Source organism: Canis lupus, chromosome 28 (assembly GCF_048164855.1).
Source record: "Canis lupus baileyi chromosome 28, mCanLup2.hap1, whole genome shotgun sequence".
Lineage (NCBI taxonomy): Eukaryota > Metazoa > Chordata > Mammalia > Carnivora > Canidae > Canis > Canis lupus.
This window is the reverse complement of record NC_132865.1, coordinates 31,208,872-31,226,837: the sequence shown is the minus strand read 5'-3', so window position 1 is coordinate 31,226,837 and position 17,966 is coordinate 31,208,872. Positions and strand designations below refer to the sequence as shown.

General features: G+C 39.4%; 1 protein-coding gene across 2 annotated transcripts in view; it reads right to left on the bottom strand.

Annotated features, from left to right (window-relative positions):
• CA8 (carbonic anhydrase 8) overlaps positions 1-17,966 on the bottom strand; it is an 85,275-nt gene that overhangs the window by 41,000 nt on the left and 26,309 nt on the right. For both annotated transcript variants that reach the window (XM_072804535.1, XM_072804536.1), the window contains exon 4: positions 671-766. In XM_072804535.1, coding sequence (XP_072660636.1) covers positions 671-766 — 96 coding nt within the window. The remainder of the gene's footprint in view (positions 1-670; positions 767-17,966) is intronic.

Genomic DNA, 17,966 nt, shown 5'->3' with positions numbered 1-17,966 from the left:
TTCATCTTTTAGGACATCCAACAGATGATAAGACAAAGGTAAAGAGATTCACGATGGGCGGTGGGGGGTGGCGAGGAACTAGATTAAATTTTTACTTTTGAAAGTATGTGGTCTATTTTTGTATGTTTCACAAAATTTAATTAATATCCTCTGTCCAGCACAGAGCTCAAATCTAAACTTTAAATTGACTATATCCACCGAGATCTTTGCCAGTCTTATTTTATCAGTGTTTTCTATTGGACACTTCAAATCATCTTAAGAGTGAAAATTATTAATAACAAAGAGGCAAAAGAATCTGCTACATGATTACATTATTGATTTTTCTTCAATTTTGCAGTAAGCCAGAGTCCAAAAACATTTTCAAAAATTCTTTTTCATTAATAAAATGAACTCCTACCTTCAGGAGACATTTTCGACATCATTTCTCCAAAGACCCTAAAGGCCAGCATGAAGAAAATTTCTACTAACTAAATAAACCATTTTCTACCAATGAATATGGCTGCTCTCTCACCAGCCAGAAAAATCAAGTTTTCTGTTTTTAAATTATCTGTGTTCTCTGTACAGGAGTTTAAAAAGTAATAAAATGGAGAGAGAACAGAAAATATTCTGCAAAGGAATTAGAAATAAGCATCTCTGAACAATACAATAACCACAGGAGGAGACCATTTACCTGAACAAACAAAGCAATGATGGCAATGCCATGCGGCTTCCCCACGGCCTCATCAATACTGCCAAACAGGGTCGAGTTCCAGTGGATAAGATGGAGCTGAGTAAACAACAGACAGGTCACCTCATTATTAATGTATTTCCAGTTAGAAAAACAAAGATAGATTAATTCTCCTTAATTGTATCTATTACATCTCTATGGTATCACATACAACAAAAGTATCCCAAGTCAACACAAACAGACCACTGCTTTTTGTTTTTTTTAAGATTTTATTTATTTATTCATGAGAGACACAGATAGAGAGAGAGGCAGAGACACAGACAGAGGGAGAAGCAGGCTCCATGCAGGGAGCCCGATGCGGGACTAGATCCCGGGACCCCAGGATCACGCCCTGGGCCGAAAGCAGGCGCCAAACCGCTGAGCCACCCAGGGATCCCCCAGACCACTGCTTTAACACAGGTTCTCTGTATGAGTTTTTTTCCTTATTTCTGAACAGAGGTGATGCTCAGTGGATCTCTGCCTCTTGCTTTAGGGCCTAATCAGGAGCATAACTAACGCGACTGGCAGATTTCACATTGATTTAGTTGCCTTTCCTTAAATACTATCCCATCTGGCTCTCAATAGAACAAAACTCTGGGTTTGGGCATAAACACCAGCACTCATGCCAGGGATTAGTACCTGCAAAATTGAATACTGTGTCACCCAGTATTTCCATCAAAAATAAGACAAAGCCAGCCTCAAATTCTGGTAAATTATTTCAGTTCTCTAAGGATATACAGAGATAGCTCCCTATAATGCTGCATCTTCTTAAAGTCATGGTAATATAATGAATGTTGATGTAGAGCCCTAAAAGAAGGCCATTTCCTGCACCGGAGATAAAATTTTATCTGTGAAGGAATGACAAACAATGCTCTAGAGGACTCCCTCACTCCTAGCTTCATAAAGCTTTGTAGCTTTCAAGTTTATCTAGAATATGCACTTGCTCCTACAGCACTGATAAAACACTTGCAAGAAGGCAAATTCAATTCCCTGGTTAAAATCAAATGCCCACTGAGGTTCTTAGTAAAACAGTAGCTAGGTAAACCTTCTGCCTAGAATGCTATCTTCATCACTATAGCTTTTAATCAAGTTATAATTACTTACCACTCCAAAACACTGCCTCATTTAAAAATTAGTTCTAATCCAAAAGGACATAGCTAAAATTCAATCACCATGTCATTTTAGCATCCGTATTAAAACGTGGAGGAAAATCATCATGAGAATAGTCACTAATTTGATTCTTCTACTACTGAATTTCTCCAATTAGAACTCAAAATAGCAAAGCTGACCGCTAGAGGGAGGTAATGAAGTCCTCTGCCTGTAATAGAAACCCTAACCTAGAAAAAGACCACATTCAAGGCCAAGCTAGGACAGGCTATGGAAAACCAACATGGACCGTGACCACCCACTAAATGTAACTGTCAAGGCACTGCCTTTGAGAAAACAATGCTCTATAACATTTCAATTAATAACGAAAGACAGACCAATTTTAATCTTTCCTCTTCTGGCTGCAACAATAGCACGGAGTCCCAGTGGTAGAGATAAGTGTACAGTGTACAGATAAGAACTGATTGCCTTAATTAAATAAACAAAGGAGGCCCAAGGTTGAAATCTATTTTTATTTGACAAATCACAAAGTTCAAATCAACATTTTTCTTACTTCTCATAGCAACATTATGGGGTATTTTTTCTGAAACAAAACAACCCAAAAATACCCATGATTTGTTTTTGTGTTTTGCCTTGCCACTCCTTATAATTGAGCAGCATCATTACTCACACCCAATCTTCAAAACCTGCTTCATGATTCTTTTGTGTTTAAAAAACTGAGGGTCCTCACTCCTTAAGTGGATGCTGCACATGGTAACTTTGTCTGAGAGAGTAAATTCACAGTGGAAAAAAAACCAGACAAACACTCCCTGGGCCAGGTGTGCAAAGTCGGCATCAACAGCCCTAAGTCGTGTTGATCGACTGCACCCTTGACATGATGTGGTGAAAATGACATCTTATCCCTGTAGTCTTCCCCCCCAACAACCTATAACCCCAGCCTAATTATGAAAAAACATCACACAGATCTCAGTAGAGGGGCATTCTACAAAATACCTGACCAGTACTTCTCAAAACTGTCAAGGTCAACAAAAACCGAGAAAGCCTGAGAAAATGTCACTGACAAAAGGAGCCTAAGGAGACATAAGAACTAAATGTAACAGTATCATGGGGAGCTTTTGGAAAATAAATTAGTTTAAAACCAAGGAAATTAAATAAAATTAAAGCTTAATGTATAATTTTTGGTCCACTAATTATAACAAATGTAACATGCTAAGGTAAGATGTCAATAACAAGGGAACCAGGTATGGGTTATATGGGAACTTTCTGTACTATTTCCACGATCTTCCTATAAAGTTAAAAGTATTCTAAAGAAACACTCTATTTAAAAAAAAGGAAATGCTGGCACTCAGCTAAAAAAGGATAATTGGAAGATCGCTAAGACTCTTGTGTGACTAGCACATAACACGAAATGAAATAGAGGTCCTCTACCACCTGTTTTCCTTCTACCATCTGGGTCTTAAATGATCACCTGGGACTTGGCAGTTCAGTGGCAGAAGAGATCCCCCCCTCACAATCAACAAGGGACCCAAAATTTGGAAACACAGCTCTGTTCTCCTACTTACTGGAAACCCTCTTCGTGTGGAGGCTCTTGCTCTCACTTTAAAAAGGCCAAATATCATTAGAAATCCCCTTTCCACGTCATTAGAATGGGGTCTACTCAAGGACCAGGCAAATTTCCAACACGCTTGGAAATCAGCTGTAACCTAGTAGTAGTAACTGAGAGGCACAATCCACTAACCTTACACTCCACATTTCTGGGGCCTCTCCGCTCCAGTTCACTCTGTGCTCCCCAAGCCCCCACTCCATCTGTATTGGTTTGCTAGGGCCACAGTAACAAAGCACCACAGACCAGGCAGTGCAAACAACAGAAACTTATCTTCTCACAGTTCTGGAGGCTGTTAAGTCCAAGATCAAAGTGCAGCAGGTTTGGTTTCTTCTGAGGCCTCTTTCTTTAGCTTGTAGATGGCCACCTTCTCCCTGTGTCCTCACATCATCTTTCCCCTGTGTGTGACCATGTCCAAATTTCCTCCTCTTATATAAAGACACCGGCCATACTGGATGATGGCCCACCCGAACAACCTCATTTTAGACTAATTACCTTGATAAAGATCCTGTCTCCACAGAACATAAAGACTCCTAACTCTGGGAAACGAACTAGGGGTGGTGGAAGGGGAGGAGGGCAGGGGGTGGGGGTAACGGGCACTGAGGGGGGCACTTGACGGGATGAGCACTGGGTGTTATTCTGTATGTTGGTAAATGGAACACCAATAAAACATTAATTTATTTAAAAAAAAGATCCTGTCTCCAAATATTACTTCCTGGTGTAGCAGGAGTGAAGACTTCAACATATACAGGGAAGGAGGGCATAATTCAGCCCATAACACCCTCTATCTCATTCTTTTCTCTCCCCTGACCTCAAAAAAGTTTTTTCAGATCTCAAAATTTTGAATTACTCATATTGATTCTCCCATACCCCCTCCTTATTCCTATCATCTTATATTTTGCCTCATATTAATCTTGATTCTATTTCATAAAGCAAAGCCATTGAGATGGGAAATTATCAGTGTATACAAAGAACTAAAAGTACCTCTTCCTCGGAGGGTAGCTAGAGTATATGGGTATCTGACTGTGATGAGAAAGATGAAGCTAGAAGCTAGAGAGGTTCAGGTGGCACATAACTTTAAATTTTTTCCTAACTATATTTTGGGGAATACTAAAGAATACATTAGCCCAGTGAATAGTATTATTATTTTTTCTGCTTAGAATCAAATTCACCCATGCCACTGTCTGTCCTTCTAAGGTCCTGTGGCAGTATGAGGGTGGAAAAGAAGTGGAAGACAGGCATAGGAGGCTGGAAGATAAGCTAGGAGGACATTACAAAAGCTCTAGCTGTAAAATCATGCCAGATGTACATGACGGTTAATTTTATGGGTCAACATGGCTAGGCTATGGTGCCCAGTTGTTTTGTCAAACACCAGTCTAGATGGCTGGGAAGGTAGTTTTTAAAGATATGATAACATTTAAGTCAGATTAATCCCCATAATGTGGGTGGGCCTCATCCAATGAGGTGAAGGCCTATGAGCAAAGATTGAGGTCCTCTGAAGAAGAAATACTACTTCCAGATTATGACACTTACAAACTCTACCTGAGTTTCCAAATTTTGGCCTGCCCTGCAGGTTTTGGACTGGCCAGTTCCTGTGATCACATGAGCCAGTTCCTTAAAACAAATCTTAGTTTCTCTGTCTCTTTCTCTCTGTGTGTGTCTCACATATGTATTCTCAATATATATTTTGTTTCACTAGAGAATCCTGACCAATAAACAGGTTGTACAAACAAATGAACAAACCAAAAGTGTGAAGACAAATGGAGGTTGAAATATGAACAAGACTAGTAGCAACAGGAATAAAGACAAGGAACTCTAACAAAGTGACAGTATTTGGAATTTACTCTCCTAAGCCTAAGCATGGTTCCTGTAGGGAAGGGGAATGGAGATACAAAACAATTCACAGGTGCTCAGAAAATACATAGCAGAACTTCTACTCTTTTTTTTTTTATCCTTTTTAAAATTTCAGTTTCCCTATGCTTCACAAAATAATTATATATACAGAAAAAGACAGAAGATAAAATACGTATTAGTGCATGATATACTATACATGCACAGGAGTAAAATTATATATTCCAAAATTTGCTGAGGGACAAATGAGTTTGAAGGGAAAGCCTTCTGACACTAAAGAACATGGTTTTAGAAAATGATGAAGCAACCCAACAAGTCAAAGGGAAGTTTTAGTAGAAGTCCAAGCAGATAATTGTTACCACTGAAGGGAACTCGGAAGCTAGTTTCAAAGTGTGACAGTCGAGACAGGCTCTGGGGGCTGTGTCTGGTCCACAGGACTTTACAGAGTGCAAAGGCAGGGACACAGGGCACTTTGGCAACCCTACTGATAAATTCTTAGAAGCAACATGCTTTCCTAAAAGGTCTCTGAGCCAGCAATCCCAAGTTTTATTAGACTCTTGGTTCAGTTCATAGCTCTTTAGCTCTGCAAACTTCACAAGTCACTAACTCGTCTGAGCATCAGGATCTGTAACATAAGGAGAGCTGGATCCTCCCAGCTTGGCTTCTTCACACCTCTCTCTGCCCGCCCCGAGTACTCTCACTATTCCTAGATTTCTAGCACGTTTTGTGCTCATTAGCATTAATTATATGCAGGCAGCAAATGCAGAGAAGCAGGGTGAGGAATTCTGAGAATGGAGAGCAGCTTACTTGATAGTGAAGCTCAAGTATATAAATGCCCCTCAGCGTTTCCAAGGAGTATAGTAGGGGTTGGGCAGCATTATCACTACATCTGCTGCCTCGACTCACGACAGGCCCACTCTGCACGGCTGCCTTGCTCCATCAGGGTCCATGGCACTGAAGGGGACTGCAGACCTCAGCCTCACTATGGCCTTCTGAGGCCTAAACACACAGCACGGCAGGTGTCAGACAGCCTGCCTCCTGCCCTTTGAACCCCAACTCCTGCTACGGTTCCTGAAGACAGTAGTTGAAAAAGAGAGGAGAATTCTTCAACCAAAACAACAGGGCAACAGGGCAGTTCTCAGCTCTCCCTTCAGAGACTCTCCCTCAAAGGACAAAAGGTGTTGGCTTTCTCCCAATTTGGGTATGTCCAAGTAGAAATGGCTTTCTCTATCAAAGCCGAGTCTTTCCTCACTTCTCACTGTTCTCCCCCCAGCCCTCACCACTGCCCAACCACGAGGCCTCCATGTATGTGGCCTCATGTGAGTTAACAATGTACATATTATAGAGAAATAAAAAAACAAAGAGCCGTTATTACTCTTATCAGCATCATGACTATCATTCCTTCCTATTAAAAAAAAAGAAACCTAACCATATGATAACTGTAAAGCATCCTTTTATAGTTTCAGAGAAAAATCTTTAAGCTTTTGCTATAGGGCTCACAAATTCAAATTTCCTGCAATTGATTATGCCACTATGCCATTAGTACCCGTGAAACGTTAATCTTAATGTACTTAACTCACAGCAACAGATAAATTTGTCCAAAGTTATGAAACTGTGACAAGCCATAGCCTTATAATCACTTATTTGTCACCGAGAAAAATAAGTTTGAAGATTTCATGGCAGCCTAACAGAAAGCTATCTTCAAGATAAATGAGGTTTATTATTAACATAAATAACACGACAGCATTAAAGTACAAAAGAATGAATCACAAGGAATGGAAAAAGCAGAAAAGGCACTTATGACTCACAAAGTTCGTTCTCCAGCCCTATGCACTCGCTCACCCAAGTTCTGTGAAATCTCCTACCCTCAGATGTTTGATGGACAATTCCTTTCAGATGGCTTCCTGTCAGCTCAAGCTAAGTATCTCTAAGAGCCGACATCAGCTCCCTTCTGAGGTGCCCTCTTACTGTCTTACCGCGGAGCCCCAACCTCCTGGGCTTGAGACCTTGAACCCCCCCACTCACCCCTTTATCTCCAACTCACCAACGCCTTTCCTGGCTCCTAATTGTTTGCATTATAAGCTCAACTGAGGTCTATTTCATGCAGCTTCCACCACATTTCCTCTGTTCCAAAATGTCTAATTTGCTTTATTTCCTGCCCACACAAAATTACATTTCTCTTACCCCATCCCTCCCCATCCTATCTCCAAAATACTCAAGTATGACTCCTGACCATTCACAACAGCCTCCCTACTTTATGTTCCATTCAATTGGAATGCCATTCCCTATCCTATCCTGAGACTTAGCCAAACTCTACCTATCCTCCTGGGCCTCCACATGCATTTGATAGGCTGAAGACACAGATGATGGAGATGGAAACAGATACAACTTGAACCAGCAGATACAAAGGGAAAGGAAGAACTGGGTTTCCATCTTGGACCACCTACCAAAAGAAAGAGGAGTTCAGTTGTAGAGAAGAGTTGAAAGTTACATCACAGTGGTCCAACTGGTTTCCCTTGAGTAAGTGATGCAGAATGAAGAACTGCCTTAAAAAAGAGGGGCTGCTGGTACTGAGTGCAGATAGCCTTAGATATCTAGAGAGCTAGACCTACAGAGTCTATTCACCCATGGATCCAGTCACAAAACAGAGTGACAAAAGTATGAAGACTGAGCTTTCAGAAATGGTGAGATGAGAAAAGGAGGAACATCAAATATGCAAGAGGAAACCCAGGAAATTTCAAAGTCCTGTTTGGACAAAAGAGAAAAAGCTTTCTAGAAGAAAGTGTGGTCCACAGTGTCAAAGCTCTGCTCCCAACAAAGCTACAAAGAAACAAAATAAAATGAGGGAAGGAAGAGATTTGGGATTTCTTTCTCTTTAAAGATTATTGAGAAGGCGGTGGAAATAGAGAAAAGAAGCAGAAAGAGAATATAAAGACATTAGGATAAAACCAGTCAGGCAAGGCCACTCATCCAAGAAGGTGAGCAGGGAGTATCAGAAGACAAATCAAAATCAAAAGGTAGCTGAAGTGAGCGCTCAATGATTCCTTTATTTTAAATAAGGCGACACAGTGTGCTCAAATTTAAATCAAAGTCATATTGCGCCTTTAATATTCTTTTAATCCATTCTTGCAATGGGCAAAAGTAAACCTGAGAGAGAGAATCACAAGCTGCTGTAAGTTTTGACAAATCAGAGAGAATCACAAGCTGCTGTAAGTTTTGACAAATCAGTGCATCTATGAACTCAGATGCAATTGTACCTGAAAACCATTTTTCTGCCAAACCATAGTCATCAAGTCTGTCCTCTGAGCTGGGCCACTACCTATTGTAGATTCATCAAGAAAGGATCCTGGTTTCTGTGTCCTGATTTTGCTTAACTGCTTTCCTTGGTCCCAAAGAAATTTAACTGTGAAGAGTTGTAGCCCATTTCCCACTAGATGCTGAGTTTCAGAAGCCAAGAATGTCACCTCACCAGTGCTCTACTGCACTCTGAACATCCATTTCCAGAGCACTCAGGAAGAGCCATGAAATGAGAAAAAGTTAAAGAAAAGACAATGTTCCAGCTACACTTATACTGAGAGGGCTGAACCAAAGACTGACGTTAAGTACTCAAATTTTAAAAACAACAGGGAAATTGGAAGTGAAATGTTTTAAGTAACAAAACTGGAGCAGTAATTAACTGAAGAGCAAGAAAGCAGCCCCTCTCTCCAGATCCACTCCTCCTTATTTGAAGCGGCCATTCATCTGCAGATAAACTGAGATTTAATGTGTATTATTTTCAGGTGCTGCTGCACTTTAAGATGTCACTCTCAATATATTATGCAGCTATTATTCAGAGGACATCCAAGGTGCAGACAGATATAATAGTGACAAAGCGCTGTAAAGCATGAAATGGAAAATAAATTATTTCAAATTCCATCTCTGACTGTCACTTACTTGTTATGTTTGCCTAAACTTAATTATGTATCCTCTTACATAGGTAGAAGAAAAATAGGAGGGTCTGTTAAAACATTTCAGGGCAACTTCATCTATTAATATATTAATATCAAAAGCTATTTATAGTGTTCTTCATGTTCAGAATTCTCAATTCAAAAGGCACTGGAATTCTCTGTAGTTTCTAAAAAGATTTTTTTTTTTTTTAAACAGAATGACCTCCTCTTTGAATGCTAATTTCCTTTTGTTTGCTTTGATACTGCTGTCCTCTTTGGAAGAGGGTATGTTGATGCTGTGAGGGCTCTTAAAAATGGAAGCTTCCTTCAGGAAAATCACTAGGAAAGGTTGGAAAAGGCTTGTTGGGGCAGTCATACAAATCAAAGAAAACAAACACATCATTTTGAAATAATTTCTATTTAACAAAAGATGAAAAGCAATTAAAATTGATTCTTTGACATTGGTCTCTTTGTTTTCCAAGAAATATCCCATCTTTTTTTTTTAATTTCCCTTTTATTTTACAAGGGAAAAAAATCTGAATTGTGGGTTATGGCTGCAATTAAATTGCTGTAACTAAACCTCTATATTTCATTTGTTATTCTATATAATAAAGAAGGCAAGGAGCTGTCAAAGGGTCTTGGTGTTACAGAACAGAAGTCATTTAATACTTGCATCTGTTCGCTCTGTATGGTGGATCAGAAAATAATGTCTGTGTTCTTTCCCCAGAGCCCCGAATAAAAAACACATTTGACAAAAGAGTTCTGAAGTCACGGCAGCATTCAACAAAACGTTTACTGAGCACCAGTAATACCTGGGTTTTAGCGTTCACTGCTTTCAACACTGGAAGCACAAAAGACCTCAAATCTTTTTATAATACATTAGGGTATGAATAAATAAAAATATAAAACTTCTAATTCAACAGAAGGAAAAGATGAGTGAAAAGGGGCAGCTGCAATATAAATTATGGAGGAGGCTTTGGGTATCCGTATTTACTTAATATGTACTACCGGGACATTCTGCACCAGGCGCTGTTCGTTACAAACATGACCTCACTCCAGTCCTTGCCATCATCTTTATCATGACAGATGCTATGACTGTCACCAACACCCCATCTTAATGAGAAGGGAATGGAGGCACAGAAGGTAAAGTAGCCTGCCCAAGGGCACACAGCTAACCAGTGACAGAGCCAGGATGTGGCCAGGGTGGCTGGGCTCCACGACCTCTAGGACAGCTCTGTGATCCAAAGAGGGAGGGTAGAACAAGACTGGTTAGGGTAGCTGTCACAGCATAAGTCCTCACACAGTGCGTGGAAGAATGACACACGACGTGCTCTCCTGAGACAAGGGAAACCAAGGAGAAAGAAGGAAGAGTGTACAAACCAAGAAATGGTTTGCCGGGCTGTGCCTGATGCCAACAGTGCACACAGTGCCAAGGTGCACACCCAGTGTGAAGGAACACTCTTACTCACTCTGAGCTCCTGGGGAACTTATCTGAGCTCTTGGAGTCTCTGCTACAAAAGAGAGATCATACTATCTACCTCTTGAGGCCATTACAAGAACAAGAGATATTACCTGGAAAGCCCCTGGAAAATATCAAGTGCTGGCCAGAGCCAATGAGACTGGGGAGAAAGATGAGGGGCCAAGAGAAAGGTATTGTATTAAAATTGTATTAAAAGTCTTAGAAGGGGTGCCTGGGTGACTCAATCAATTGAGCATTTGCCTTTGGTTCAGGTCATGATCCCAGGATCCTGGATCGAGCCCATCGGGATCTTTGCTCAGCGAGGAGCTGGCTTCTCCCTTCCCTGACACCCCACTCCCCCACTAATGCTCTCTCTCTCTCTCAAATAAATAAAATCTTAAAAAAAAAAAGTCTAGGAAAACAAAGGGATGCTCATCTACCTTCCTTTTGGTTATTTTCTCATTATGCTGCTGAACTCATCTATTTATTTTCTATTATAGAAAGCTGGATCACTTCTATCAGAGTTACAAATTCAAATGCTTCCAGGAAGCAGGCTAATCAATGAGAGAAAGCATGTGATGAACAGGGAGAGAGAGCTAGAAAAAATATCCTCTTGTCTCTTCTCTCCCCATTGAGCATATTGTTGTTGGGTAATTCTATATACTCCCAGGTCTTCACTGGCCATCTAGATGCCCATGATTCCACAATCAACATCTTTCACCAAAATCTGTCCCAAGTCTAGATTCCTTTACTAAACGGCCTACTGAAATATTATAAAATTAGCATTTCATCATTGAAGTCCCTCCACCATTCCTTAGAGCTATGTCACCCTCTCTTTGCTTCTAGCTCTGTTAATGGATCCACGCCAGAAATCTCTTTCATCATCTTCTTCCCTTACAAATAACCAAGAGCTATGTCCTGCCATTTTCTACTTCCTTAAAATCCATCCACTTGACTTATTCCCAAGCTACTTTAGTTTAAGATATCCATAATCTATTGCTAGAATTATGGCCCAGGTCTCTTAATTAATCTCCATGCCTCCAAAGTTGGCATTTCAAATTCATTCCCCACCTTGCTGTTATAAGGTGCAAATGTGATGTCATCCTCCTTAGGAAAGCTCATCTAAGTTTTCTAACTGCCCCCAGCATACAGCCCACACTCTTTAAAACACAGTGCATTACAAGAAGGTCTTTCTATAATCTTCAAAGTGTGCCAACTTTGTTTATTATATATTAATTGTTCATGTATGTTGGTGGTAACAATTATAGTATTAAGCTCTTTTTAGTAATAAGAATGAACATAAAATGATTTTAATTAGGCTTAAAACTCACACTATTTCATTTCTCTGTAAAATACCTGTCAATTTCATATTCCAACTTTATATACCTACTACATTGCCTATTAACCTAATTTTCAGGAAATATATTTTAAATCCAATTAAAATATTCCAATTCACAATAAAATGCATTTATCTGAAAATGTTAAAGAAAATCCACTCTAATCCTCAAAAGGTACTTGTCTATTAACACAGCATATTCAGAGGCTTTCACTTTTACTTTTGAATTGCAATTATCTAGAGCAAAAATCAGAACCATTCTATTAGAAATATGAGAAGGCATGTATCATAGAAGGTAAAGAATGCTACTTGGTCTGAGTCTTTAGCCATTACCGACATACCTGGGGCAACTTATTTAACGCCTCTTGACCAGATCATTCAGTTGAAAAATACACATAACATCTTCCTCTAAGGGATATTTTAATGATTAAATAAGACATAGCATATGCCTGACACATGGATGGTCTTCACAAGCCTTAATGCCATCTCCACAATTCCCTGAGGATTGCAGTAAAAACGAATCCTGCATTAACTCTATGGACGTGAGATGATGCAAGGGACATAAAACTTTCCAATAAAAACATCTGTGTCTTCGAAATACTTTGAGAAAAGTGAACTTCAACAGGCTGAAGAAATAAATGTATACATAGAAACGCATGTCACAGATTTTCAGCAAAACACTCCCCCCGATACAGGAATGTGGCTCTACAGCTAAATGAAAACTGAGGACTGCTGTCATCCTTAAGACAAAATGCTCTGCAAAAATCTGCACCTAGGCTTTTCCCACAAAGTACTTCCTTATTTATGTAAGTTTTTAATTCACTTTAATATTATAACAAACTAATCCAACTCACTTGTTGCTCAAGAGAGCAGCACAAAGAACCATTCTTCAAGAAACTCACTGTAAACCACATCACTTCTAGTGCTAATGAAAGGGGACCACGTTTCCCTGAAATGTGTTAAGACTCTCCAGTTAACACAGGAACAACGCTACAGGGAACCAAATGTGGATCAAATTATCTTAAAGGGCATTTCAAAAAGTGGGTTTTAGCCTACTGACCTAAACTATGGAGTCCAAGTTTCTTTTCAATGCTGTGACAAGGTAAAGTATCACTCTGTTTGACTGAGATGGAACTTGTACCATCTCGGGTAAAAAATTAAAAATAAAAAAAAAAATTTAAAAAAAGGTCAACTAGGAACAGGAAAGGCATGAATGGGTGTGAACCAGAAAAAGCACAACAATTCAGATAGGAAATTTAACCTACGTTTGTATGGCAGTGCACTTCAATTTTGTACAGCTCACACTGACTTAGGGGAAAAACATTTCTAAAACAAGATGATTAAACTTTGTACATAATCCAAACTGAATAATCACCAATGACCACAGTGCTTTAAGTAGTCAGAAGGCAGATATGGCAGATAGGGGAACACCAATCAGAAAAGGAAAAACTGGGACACCTGGGTGGCTCAGTGGTTGAGAGCCTCCCTTCAGCCCAGGGCATGATCCTGGAGTCCCTGGATGGAGTCCCTCATCAGGCTCCCTACAGGGAGCCTGCCTCTCCCTCTGCCTGTGTCTCTGCCTCTCTGTGTCTCTCATGAATAAATAAATAAATAAAATCTTTAAAAAAAAAAAAAAAAAACCAGAAACCTTGCCTATGCCTGAATTTGCCTACCAGTGGGGCCTGTCTCTCCAGTACTAACCAGAGTCTCTGTTTTACACTTATTCCACTGATGTGCACAATCACAGTTGTCAAATTCCTACTTTTACTGGACTACTCAGTGCCTTTATCATCTTGGCCATACAAAACCATTCTCAGAAAAACCTATATAATTTCAAATAGAAACAAATTTTTTTGTTTCTATTTTTTTTTTAATTTTTTCTAGAAGTCTTTATTATAGGTAGCATATTTGTCTTAGACAACTGAAATATGTGAGTAAAACTATTTTGTGCGTATATGCAGTCATAGAGATGGGCCCCTTAGAAAAGCAAAGACCCTCCGTGCTCCACAGTAAAATATCTCAGAAGATAATTTTGCTATCTAAAACTATTTGACAGGTGTACAGGTACTTTATTATTTTTGCCTTTATATAATACCGTATGTGATATTTTTAATTAATTTGCAGTTAAGCCTTAAACTGTAATGAAAACTTAATGGCAATCCTGTTTCTGTGGGTTTACAGTGAGCACTTCCCAGCACATTTTCAGTAAGGCTCTGAGATGAAGATAAGAGGACTCACTACCCTGTGCAAAGGTCGACTTCAATTTATTATAGCAGGCCTAATGAAAATGTAATGTTAGAAAAATACAAATTAAAATGAGAAAAGCACAACCACTGTGGAAAATACTTATTGAGACTTGCTATACTGAGCTACCCTGAACCAAAAGGCCTGTTAAAATTTGAAAGTAATTCCAGAAGAGCTATCTTCTGGAGCAAAAAGCCACTTTACTGATGCATCTAATTGGTTTGACTAGATGTTCCTACTTTTGGCAGACACAGCTGACTTCCACTTGCCATCTGTTCCCCTCCCCTTGCCTCCATGAGGACAGAACTTCAATTGTATTTATGTTATCAGGAGGCCAAGGGCTTATGGGAAGGCTACATCCCTCCTCAGCCCCACAGGATGTACCTAATGAAACTTACAGCCTTGTCATTTCAAGGGAATGGAACCTGCATGTCCAGAAATTCTGGACAATGATACACGAGGTGAATTCGGCTGAATGGTAGGGGTGAGGATGACTTCTGGAAAAACATCTCCTGGTTATTAAAAAGAGATTCCTAAGACTGGTAATGATATTAAATAGGGCAAATATTTTGGTTAATTACTTGGCATCATCCACTATAGCCAAACTATGCCCTTCCTACTACTCATGCTACCCCTCTAACTATGCATAGCAAAAGGCTAGAATATTCACAGAAGCTCCATTCTAACAGACCAGATCTGAATGTGATCCAAATGTCTATCAACAGTAGAAAAATAAACTGTGGAGAATTAATATAATGAAATACTATGCACGAAGATAAAGTAGACAAACAAAAAGTACACAACATGGCATAATTATATAAAGTCCCCAAACAGGCAAAACTTCTCTATGATGCTAGAAGTCAAGAATATGGTTAACCTTGGAGGAACCATGAAGGGAGCCTTTGGGATACTGGTTATTTCTGTTTGTTAATCTCAGTGCCAGTTTTTCAGAAGTATGTTTACTTTCTGAAAATCCAATGAATTGTCTATTTGTAGTTCGGGTACCTTTCTCTGCAAGTTATTTACCTATAAAAATATTTTTGCTGTAAAAAAATAGAAATGGGACCAAAAGCACAAAGGTAAGAATAAAAATTGGTGAATCAGATTTCATCCAAATAAAAAAGTTTTGGACATCAAGCAACACCTTCAACAGAATGAAACATGATACATATTCATATTTGTATTTGTGGGCCAGCAACCACATGAAAAGATGCTCAACATCACTAATCATCAGGGAAATGCAAATCAAACCACAATGAGATGCCACTTCAAACCCACTGGAATGGCTATATAAAAAGGCAGACAATAATAAGTGTTGTCCAGGATGTGGAAAAACCGACACCTTCATACAGTGCCAGTGGGACTAGTAAAATGTTGCAGCTCCTTTGGAAAACAAGTTAGCAATCCTAAAATGTTAAACCCAGAGCTACCATATGACCCAGTAGCCTCACACCTAGGTTTATGCCCAAAAGAAATGAAAACATAAGTCTCCACATAACCTGTATGCAAATGTCCATAGCTACTTTACTCACAACAGCCAAAAAGTGGATACAAACGAAGGATCCATCAACTGGCAGCATGTGGTATATCCATACAATGGAACACTCTCCAGCAATAAAAGTTATAAAGTACTGATTCAGGTCACAACATGAATAGATGCACCTTGAAAACTTTGAGTGGTTCCATTTACATGAAATGTCTAGAATCAGAAAGTCTATAGACAGAAAGCCAATCAGTGGTGGCCTAGGGCGAGGGGCTGAGGGTAGGGGATGGGGAATAGTTTTTTCTTTTTGGGGTGATTGAAGTGTTGTGAAACTAGACCATGGTTAATGGCTATGCGACACAGTAAATATGCTCAAGCCATTGACCTGTACACTTTAGATGGGTAAATTTTATGGTATGCAAATTTTATCTCAGTAAAACTATTTTCTGATGCAAGAAAATACAACTTTAAATCATTAATTTGTGAGGATGTGACACTTAGAGGTGATACGGCCGTCTTGCAACCATGAATCAACAAAGGTGAAAAGCCAGACTCCTAAAATGACTTAGCAGAAAACAAAGCAACTGGCCCTTAGAAACATGGCTTAGCAATTCAATTACCAACCCTGGAACTGCCCTTTGGGACCTTCTGTAATGTGGAAGGAAAAGCATCTGATCATTTTTTAGTTATGTCTCCTATTACTTGCCTGAAACTAAGGCACTCATCTAAAAGAACTGCAGGATGCTAAATGAAAGCACTCTTGGTTTCTCACATCAAATCTCTTCGATGCATGCATAGCATAATAACTCAATAAATAAAAGAGAAATTTTATTACAATGCAAATTTGGTCTTCTGGTAGACAAAATGCAATATTCCCTGAAAATAAAGTTAGGTCTAAAAACGGACAAAAGTGGATTGAGCTTTTTGCTCTGACATAGAGCTTTTCACAAAAATATTCCAAGAGGCATTTTCTATACCATCATTTTTAATACCTTGCAAAATAAAGACATGAAAAATGTAAACCAGTTATCAGTGAGCAGAAAATGTATCATCAGCTGAAGCAATTTTAGGAGTATAAATCTAGTCTTAAATCTCTTATGCTTACATTAGTATTTCTTAATAAAAGCACTGGATTTTATCACTAGTTTATTATTGAGGTGAGTAGCTTAGTAAGTTTCAAGAATGGATTAATTATTGATGTGGATGAAGACAACATATGCTACTACGGCAGCTACAATCATAATATGTAAACTAAGGGCATAAATAGCCATTACCAGGATTAAGAATATTATTTCCCCTTGGTAAAGTATCATTAGGCTTACTCAGGAACATTACATACTCCTGTGATACCAATAAGCAGTAGTGATAGGATACCAAATTAAAATTGCAACTGTTTTCCCATGACTTTGCAAGAAGAAAAGATACAGTGTGTTCTTATATTAACTCATTTACCTAGAGCCAGATTCAAATAGGTACATAAAGTAAATAATATCAGCTGCTGCAATAAATCCTGGTTGGTGACCTCTCTCCTGAGTTTCAAATCTGCATTTCCAGCCCCTTCCTGGGCATCCCCACTTGGAGGAAAGGCAGTTATCAATTCAAGACCTATCAAAGTATACACCACGATTTTCCACCACAACAATCCCCCAGATGTCAAATTCAACACACAACAAAGTATGCACCACAACTGCCCACCAAAATAGTCCTCTTTTCTGACATTCCTTAAGATGCCCACCATTTTTCCAGTTACTGAGGCTCAAAACTTTTTTTTTTTTTTAAGATTTTATCCATTTATTCATGAGAGACACAGACAGAGAGGCAGAAACATAGGCACAGGGAGAATCCGGCTCCCCGCAGGGAGCCAGATGCGAGACTCATCCAAGGACCTCAGGATCACAACCTGAGCCAAAGACAGATGCTCAACCACTGAGCCACCCAGGTGCCCCGAGGCTCAAATCCTCAAGGAATCAGACTCCCCTCGTTTCAACTGATCTCCAGAAAAGCTATCAAAGCCATTGGTAAGCTCTGAATGTTCTTTCTCCACATTGTTCCTCACACTTCCTTCTTTTTCCTATCAAGGCCATCATCCCAGTTGTATCACATCTGGTGTTTAAAACGAGCTCCCCAAATCAACTTTCTGATCAATGAAAATGATTACATGTATAATTTTATCAGGGAAGCGATTTTTGCATACTTTGCCATTGGTGTGTTCCTACTCCCTAGGACAGCCTGCCCCATGCATAGTCGGTGC